This window comes from Taudactylus pleione, unplaced genomic scaffold (genome assembly GCF_031769625.1).
Source record: "Taudactylus pleione unplaced genomic scaffold, aTauple2 ptg000061l, whole genome shotgun sequence".
Classification (NCBI taxonomy): domain Eukaryota; kingdom Metazoa; phylum Chordata; class Amphibia; order Anura; family Myobatrachidae; genus Taudactylus; species Taudactylus pleione.
Window position 1 is genome coordinate 12,879,414 of NW_028284463.1, and position 8,772 is coordinate 12,888,185.

The following is an 8,772-nucleotide window of genomic DNA, read 5'->3' on the forward strand; positions in this document are numbered from 1 at the left end:
CTTTTTCTGTAGCACGGAGAGGAAGGGGTTATTGTATCCCAGCAGCCTCTGCTGCTTCCGCCTTCTCCTGTAAACAAAACAAAGACCTTGTATTATCATGGCTGGTGCAGGGGCGGCTGGCGGCGTGCGGGTAGGTATCATCCTAGGTTACACATAACCTACACACTCTGCTCAGGGGAACTACGTTCCAGCATGCCCTGCCATACTTTACCTGCTTGGGAGCTACTGAAACTCCCCACAACAACTTGTCCAGAACCTCATCTGTCACACAGTGCTGTGTCCTGATGTGTGTTAGGAGGAGGGGAGAGGGCTGTGTCCTGATGTCTGTGTATTAGGAGGAGCTGGGAGAGGGCTGTGTCCTGATGTCTGTGTATTAGGGGGAGGGGAGAGGTCTGTGTCCTGATGCCTGTGTATTAGGAGGAGGGGAGAGGGCTGTGCCCTGATGTCAGTGTATTAGGAGGAGGGGAGAGGTCTGTGCCCTGATGTCTGTGTATTAGGAGGAGGGGAGAGGTCAGTGTCCTGATGTCTGTGTATTAGGATGAGAGGAGCTGGGAGAGGGCTGCATATTAGGAGGAGAGGTCAGTGTGTCCTGATGTCTGTGTATTAGGAGGAGGGGAGAGGTCTGTGTCCTGATGTCTGTGTATTAGGAGGAGGAGGTCTGTGTATGTGTATTAGGAGGAGGGGAGAGGTCTGTGTCCTGATGTCTGTGTATTAGGATGAGAGAAGCTGGGAGAGGGCTGTGTATTATTAGGAGAGGTCAGTGTGTCCTGATGTGTGTTAGGGGGAGTCTGTTTTCTGATGTCTGTGTATTAGGAGGAGGGGAGAGGTCTGTGCCCTGATGTCTGTGTATTAGGAGGAGGGGAGAGGTCAGTGTCCTGATGTCTGTGTATTAGGATGAGAGGAGTTGGGAGAGGGCTGTGTATTAGGAGGAGAGGTCTGTTTCCTGATGTCTGTATTAGGAGGAGGGGAGAGATCTGTTTTCTGATGTCTGTGTATTAGGAGGAGGGGAGAGGTCTGTGTCCTGATGTCTTTGTATTAGGAGGAGAGGAGAGGTCTGTGTCCTGATGTCTTTGTCTTAGGAGGAGGGGAGAAGTCTGTGTAGTAGGAGGAGAGGAGAGGTCTGTGTCCTGATGTCTGTGTATTAGGAGGAGAGATCAGTGTCCTGATGCCTGTTTATTAGGAGGAGAGGAGCTGGGAGAGGTCTGTGTATTAGGAGGAGGGGAGCTGGGAGAGGTATGGCCATAACTTGTGGGCCTGATTCTGAGATTCGCTTAAGTCTGAATGCGGCCACGTATAGCAATACCATTGTTTTCTCTCCTCTTGGCTGGTAATGACAGGAGTATGTAACTTCCACACCTCGGGGGCCATTCACCAAGTTCTTAGTTGGGGGAATTGAGTGGAGAAATCTCCATAAATTTGCTCTTGTAAAGAAAAGATCTGGGTCATTCAATAATAAATAAATGTTTGTGACAATATTCCTTGGTGTCTGAATAACACAGGACTTTCTCCTTTCACACCTTCATATAAAGTCATAATCCCCAGGAGCTATGGGTAGACTGAATGATCAGGCCAAGCACAGGATCGTGGTGTTGAGGAAAGCCGGCCTCAGCTTTCGCAAGATCAAGAAGGTCCTTGAACTAGACAATATCAAGGTGACGCCACAAGCAATCTACCTCTTCCTGAAGCGCAAGAACATCGAACCTGAGAGGTCGAGTGTCCCCACACAAAATTCAGCTGCAAAGGCACAGCCCTGGGAGCAGGCCCAGCTCTGGAACCTTCTGCAGGAAAATGGCGGTCAGAGTAAGGATCGATGCCCTCAGGCACACAAGGTCGGGCAAGCAGCAAGTGACGTGAGGCAGCAAGACAACAAAGAGGAAGGCATCAAAATAGTCAGCGTGACGTCTCTATCCAAAGGAAACCCGTCCCTCGAGCCGCCAATTAGTGCCCCAAGGACACTGCCACAAGGTCAGACAGTCCCACAGAGTCAGATGGTTCCACAAACACAGACGGTGGCACAGACACGTGAGATTTTTTGTCAATTAACTAGTTTACTTATGGCCAATCAGTTAGCAGGGTTGGGTATAGCATCATGATGGTCGGGATGCCCGCAGTCAGTATACTCCTAACCCCACCCCCCCATCCCTGCCTAACCCTCCCCCTAACCCTAATATTTACCATTGGGATGCCTGCGGACGGGTTCCTTGAGCTGAGATTCTGACTACAGTTGGGATTCCAGTGCCGGAATCTACATCCCGACCTATGTGCAGGTCTGCAAATGTTTGCTCCAGCCCAAGGGAGGAGTTGTGCGGGTCAGAGCTGATCCTTACTCTGCGCCTCCTGTGGTCTGTAAACCAATCTTGTCCCAAAAACAAATCCTGAACTGTATGCCCAGATGGAGCATGGCTCTTTTAGTCAAGCGGCAATCTCCCAAAGACCACTTCCACGCCTCCAGTTCATAACTCATAGAGCCGTATTCAATTTGAGCCGAGCCGCAATATTTTTTCGCGGCCCAGACTTTTCGCCTGTTTTGTAGGCGGAAAAGTATCGCTCGTGTGCCCGTGTATCCCCGTATTCAATTTGAAAGTACGCGAAAACGGGACCTTGCGAAACTTGAACTGGCAGAAAGTCCTGTCAGATTTGGGGAAATCAGCCTGACACCCCCCAAAAGATTCTCTGACATGGGGGTTAGCTATTGTACCCCCCGATTTGGCTTGCTTGAAGGTATTTGGTGTTTTTAAACGGGCTCAATAGCTGCTAAATAGCGTTTTTCTATAAGTGGTGCAGAATAGGATTGAGGAGTATTTTTTCCAGAAATTAACTTATCCCAGCAAATTTGGGGTACTTGAAAATGGGGGTCAGCATATTTAAAAGTTGCTAAAGTGAAGTTGAAAAAATCGTGAAAAATCCACCTGTCGCAATAAAAAAAACAAACACATGGGGCATACTTGGGGACTGCCCCCAGAGTCAAGTTCGCTAGTTTTTAAATTTGTACCCCAACTTTTTTTTTTCGCCCCTTTTTTCAAAGTCATTTTTTGGGGTGTCCATAAGTGTTTTTTTTTTTTTTAAATTGACACAGTTTACCTTTGGGGGACTCTCTGAAGGCTGCAGAGGAGTTCCCACAATGTTGCACCCCAAAACCCCCATTCTGCACTTTTTTCCCCCTGCTATTAATAGGCGAAACTTTTCCGCCTAGTACATTGCATTGGTTTTCTGCCTAGGCGAAAAGCCTTTCAAATTGAATACGGGGTAAAAGCAAAACAGGCGAAAATGATGTCATCGCGGATCCGGACTTTTCGCCTCAAATTGAATACGGGCCTTAAACTCACTAAGATTTGCGTCACCCTAATGGCACATTAATTATTGTTCATGCTTAGCAATTGCATACCGTCTGCTCTAAGGGGGTTGTCCAACCCATACCCATGACTGTGGCATCCCCTCTACACTGGAATTCAGGTCCTCGCAGGGTTTGTATTGGAGTTGGCTGCAATTAGAGCCCATTATAAACTCTGGGGATGATTTACTTAAGCTGGGCATCCACTATACAATTTTCTGTCAGATATCTGTCCAATCTGGCTGGTTGGAATGAAAACCTGGTAATGTGTGGGATCAAATGACAATCGTCCATTTGCTCACAAACACTGGAAAACAGCCAAAAATGGTTGTGCAGACAAATTGGGTAAAACACAAATGTAACCAATTAGAACAATTTTTTTGTACTTTTTTCAGTGTTTAAAACCATATGATCGACTGTCATTTGCTCCCGTACATTGCCAGGTTCTCATTCCAACCAGCCAGATTGGACAGATATCTGACAGATAATTGTATAGCGGATGCCCAGAGACTTCTAATAATTGAAAGATCTGTCTATAATTTTCTAGGATGCAATAGAGAAATTACTTCTACAGTGATCCCAACACAATAATGATCACTTTCAACTTCGCTAGCCATAGACCTGTCAGGAGCTGGAGATGAGATTAGGCTTTTTTTTTTTTTTTAAGCCTCCTCCAAATCCGGGACCTCTATGGGAGCAGGGGAGGAGGGGGTGGATTAGTTTGTGGAATCATCCCTTACATTGTAATATTAGATGACGGCCTCTCTCTGTATATCAGGAGCCTGCACTGTGCGTCCGGCCCAACATCCCACAGCGAATGGGCCACGTCCCAGCCCCGCCCACCCAGTGCCTCATTATCAGCTTCACGGGAGGGCGAGGACGCCCCTCCCCACCGCTAAGAACCCAGCACTGCTGGTCACGAAGAAGATCGTGGACAGAGCCATCAGCTTGCAGAAGAGGGTAATATGTCAGCAGTCCAGCTGTGGACACTTGATAACCTACGATAGAGGATACTTGTCATGTATAACCATTTATTCTGTTGGTTTACTATTAGGTGATATCTCAAAACGGGGTTCAGCTGTTGAATCACGGAGGACAATACCCGCTCCCTGCTGCCGGCCACCAACATGCTGCCAGACCAGCAGCCAAACCAAGCGCTGAGGTATGGAGGACTAGAGAGGACCCCGTAGATCCTGACTTTGTGGGCAGTGGGGCAGCTACACTGTGAGCTGAGTTTACTGAGCGTGTACAAGGCCAGAAGCCCAGTGTTGGGCACCCTCTTTTCAAAGCGTCCATTCATTGGCATAATTTCTTGACAGTAACTTGTGGTCAGGCAAGCTGTGGCTTTTCTGATGTAATATGAGGAATGCAGGATATACCGTGTGTATTCGAACTGCGAATGCTTCTTAGATGGGCGCACGCAAGTATAGTACAGTCGTAAGCATTTCAATCAAATCTACTCCACCGACTGACGGGATGGAACTGGGTTATAGCCAGGCGTTCTCACGTAGGCAAAATTCACTGGGGGTGCATTATGCAGAGATGGACGCAATCAAAGTTACACCTCTTTAGTGGCGTACCTCTTAAGCCAAATATAGAACAATTGCAAATGCTCACTGATCGTAGCCGAGCAGGCGCACACATACGGCCATCTTGAGATGCGAACAACGCCGCATGCCGTCGAATATGTGCGTCACGTCCACTTTACTTCCAAGCCAGCATCAGGCGTTTACTCCTTTGGCGAGCTGTACGTGCTATCGCTGTCTATGGTAAGCTTTAAGCTGAAGACAGTGATTGTCTTTACTGTTTTGTTCAGTGTTTCTTTAATGGTGCATAAACGTGATTTCTTTTATTTTGACTTTGAAACGGTCTGTTGTAAATATTAGTGGGTAACTTCAAATAAATTGTCATTGTTAACCAGCGCCCATCTCTACCTCCCAAGCCCGGAATTCTGGGGGTTCCATACCGGGGCGCAGCAGTGCGGGGGAACTCGCCTTTGCCAGAGCAGCAATGCTATTTGTCCCAACATCGGCAACCGGAAACCGTTCTGAAGTCAAGTAGCACTGTGTCAGTAATGCAGGCAGTGATTGGACGGAGCCGAGGCGCAGCCTACCTCTTACATGTCACGGCTTTGTGCATTCATTATGGGTTTACATTACAGGGACCACTCGTATGACATTTTACAGACTGCTATTTTTTTTTTTTCTCCAATAAACTTTATTGATGTTCCTGTGTTTTTTTTCTGTGCCGCAGTTGAAAGATGTGAGCACGCAGACAGCGCCGGCAGCCCTCCCCCCAGCAATGCCGGAAGCTAGCATGAAGCAGTTGGACACAGTAAGAGGGGAACTTCACAGACTGACACAGGTCATGCAGACTCTGATCGAGAGGCAGGGCCGGTGGGAACAGGAGCAGCTCAGGCAGCGGCTGTGCAACCACCAGGAGGTGCTGTCACAGATCCAGCAACTGGGTGCAACGCTGCTGACCAAGCTTTCTCAGAACTGCATGCCGTTTGGCAGTGTCCAGGAGCCAGAGGCTCCGCTCCCCGATTTCGGACATTTCAAGATGGAGCTCCTGTGAAGGAGCAGTGACGTTATCCCCGGCCAATACAGCCTGTCCGAGTATTGTTTGCTTAACCTGGGAAGATGACGGACAAAAGAGGCACCATGTTTGTGTGCGGTTATCCTCCTATGTAAGGGTGTTTTACCGTTGCGGTGGGATCACTTTTGCAATGGGCCTTTAGTGGGTACGGCTTGTTTGTAGAGTACATAGAGCGATTTGCAAAACAGTAGTCTATTATTTTATTTTTTTATCTTTTTTTTCTAAATGCAGCAGAAAACACTTTGGAGATGATAAGGCGTGTACGTTTTCCACTGCCTAAAGCACTAATTGTGTACCGGAGTGCGCCAAGATGGCCCACCCAGGGCAGCTTCACGGTGCATGTCTGACCTCTTTGCCCTCAGGAGAAGCCGCTGCAACCTAGAAGTAAGCCTAGGTAGGGAGGAGAGGCGAAAAAAATAATAAAAAGGCACACCGTGCCAAGTCTAAACGCCGAAATACAGCCTAACCCCTCCCACAGTTTAACCTTATTTGTGGTTTAAATGAATGAGGAGACCCTGAGACAGCCTTTATTATGTCTGACAAACAGGCCATCTTAAAAGGGCTACAGCAAGATTGAGGACCTGTTTTGCTCTATGAAAATGACCGTAGGTATCTAGAAGCCATTGAGTAAGTCACGTGACTTTCAGGTCAGATCATGTGACCCTGCGCACAATATATTGGTATTCCTGAGCTGGAAGAAAAAAAAAATGGTAACCTTTTACAGACCTTCATTTTACATGATTAATTATCAGGGGGTTTAGATGACTATATTCACCATTAATGACAAAGACAGATTGTTGAAATATTGTTAAGAGCTTTTTATTTCTTTAATTATAAACTTTTACCACATTCTGTTAATGTTATGTTACAGTAGGCTAACCTGCAAAATATACACTTTTTCATTTGGCGCTGTGGGTTGGTGTTGGGCGTGTACTGGCGGATTCTCACCCACCTATTACAAAATCTTGGAAATGTTATTGAGGGTTTTTTTTTTTCCTGTCTATGAAAAAATGAAAAAAAAAAAAATCTTCAAATATATTTGGTGTTTTTTTTTCTTTTCTTTTCTGGTATGCTGCGAATGTTAAGCTGTAACCAATAGGGGCGTACCAAAAAAAAGGTTTCAGAGATGTGCCCCCGCGTTCCTACACGTTTTAAAGTTGATAACAGAGGAGTCTATGCAGTGTTGAACACAAGTCGTCTGTAATTGCTGCTCATGGTCCGTTCTTTGGGCATGTTAGTCACAGCCCTTCAGCCGCAAGCAGCGATGTGATAGCATTGCGTCATTGCTCTCCATTTACATAGGATCAGCTGCAGAGCGTACAGAGGGTCTCATTCAGACTCGCTCGCAAGTGCCTGAGTGCTCGCAAGCGAGTCGATGTTTTGCTTTGCGCTCACGCAGCGGAAGCACTGCGCAAGCCCCGGAGCGAGACAGAAATTCTCTCACTCCGGGGCTCACTACAAAAGGGGCGGCTGTCGATGTTGATCGGCAGCTCGCCCCGTTTTGTAGGCGTGGCAGGGGGGTGGTTTCAGAAATGGAGGCGTTCTTAAGCGAACGCCTTCCGTTTGTGGGCGGCCCCACTGACATCACCAGTGATGTCAGTGGGAGAGCTTCCGGCTCTATTAGAGCCGAAAGCTCTCTGGGGCTTACGGCAGACGAGACCCTACCACAAGGGTCTCGTCGCAAGCCCCGATGGTCGCGATGGTCTTGACCATCGTGACCATCAACCTGGTCGCTCGTTAAGGCTGTGGGTGGTAACCCACATTCTAGCGAGCGGCCAGGAGGCCGGATCATTTTTTAGATGCGGCCGCCCTCATTCAGAGCGAGCACTCGCATTTTGCGAGCAGCTCTGAATGAGGTCCATAGTGCGAAAACAGGAAAGCTGTGTTCGGAAAACAGTCTTGCGTCCAGCTTGGCCCCAGAGAACGCAGCCGGTTATTCCACAGTCTTTTCATAGCATAAAAATATAATAAATAGTTGTACATGTAGAACCTTAGGTCTCAGCTAGGTTTAAATACAAGATCTAGGGGTAAATGTAATAGGCTGCGGCTTTGAGACATCGGCGAGTCCCGTGCGAGACTGCACTGTATTCTAAAGTAGCAGTCTTTTAATAATAGGCAAAATCAGGTTGATTTTGCTTAAGACTGCTACTTTAAAATATTGGACAGTCTGGCACCAGCCGAGCCTGAATCCGTATACCAAGCACAGCGGAACTTGGCGTCAAGAAAACCCCACGGCTGCTGCAACGTGGCATTTCGTATACAGATTCAGACTCAGTATACAAATATTGCATATAAAATTAATCAGTGCAGTCTCATGAAGTGGTTTTGTCACTAAGGGCCATATTCAATTAGCAGCGAAAACGGATGTTATTGGCCAAAAAACAGGTGAAAATGCAATTGGCAAAAAAAAACTGGAGAAAAGTTTTCTCCATCCCAGATCAGAAGAAAGAAAATGCAAAATCCCTATTTTTGGTCAAAAATGTGGGGATTTCTTTCAGAACCCTTTGGACACCCCCCCCAACGATACTTTAGCGGAGAAAAAACGTAAGTTGCGGACTTTGGCAAAAAAAACGACCACTGAAATTCCGTGAAAATTGCATTTAACGTATTGGGGCTGGTATTTCGGAGGGCCATAAGGATGCGTCAAGTGTTCTAAACATCGCACGTGGCTGGCGCAGGCATTTTTGTAGCGGTTATAAAAAATCGCCTGCGCCAGCCTCGTGCGTTGTTTAAAACAATTTTTTTTCGATAAATTATCATTAGGGGGGTGTCCAAAGGGTTTTGTTTAGAAAGCACCACATTTTTACCCAAAAATAGGGATTTTGCAAATTTTTTTCGCCTCT

At 47.1% G+C, this 8,772-nt stretch overlaps 1 protein-coding gene across 1 annotated transcript; it reads left to right on the forward strand.

Annotated features, from left to right (window-relative positions):
- The first annotated feature begins 22 nt into the window (after window positions 1–22).
- Window positions 23–6,967, forward strand: LOC148535067 (uncharacterized). The gene is made up of 5 exons (XM_088464751.1): window positions 23–130; window positions 1,530–2,022; window positions 4,110–4,291; window positions 4,386–4,493; window positions 5,585–6,967. Exons 2-5 carry the CDS (start codon window positions 1,548–1,550, stop codon window positions 5,906–5,908), a joined length of 1,089 nt encoding a protein of 362 aa, XP_088320877.1. The 5' UTR covers window positions 23–130; window positions 1,530–1,547; the 3' UTR covers window positions 5,909–6,967.
- The last annotated feature ends 1,805 nt before the right edge of the window (window positions 6,968–8,772 follow it).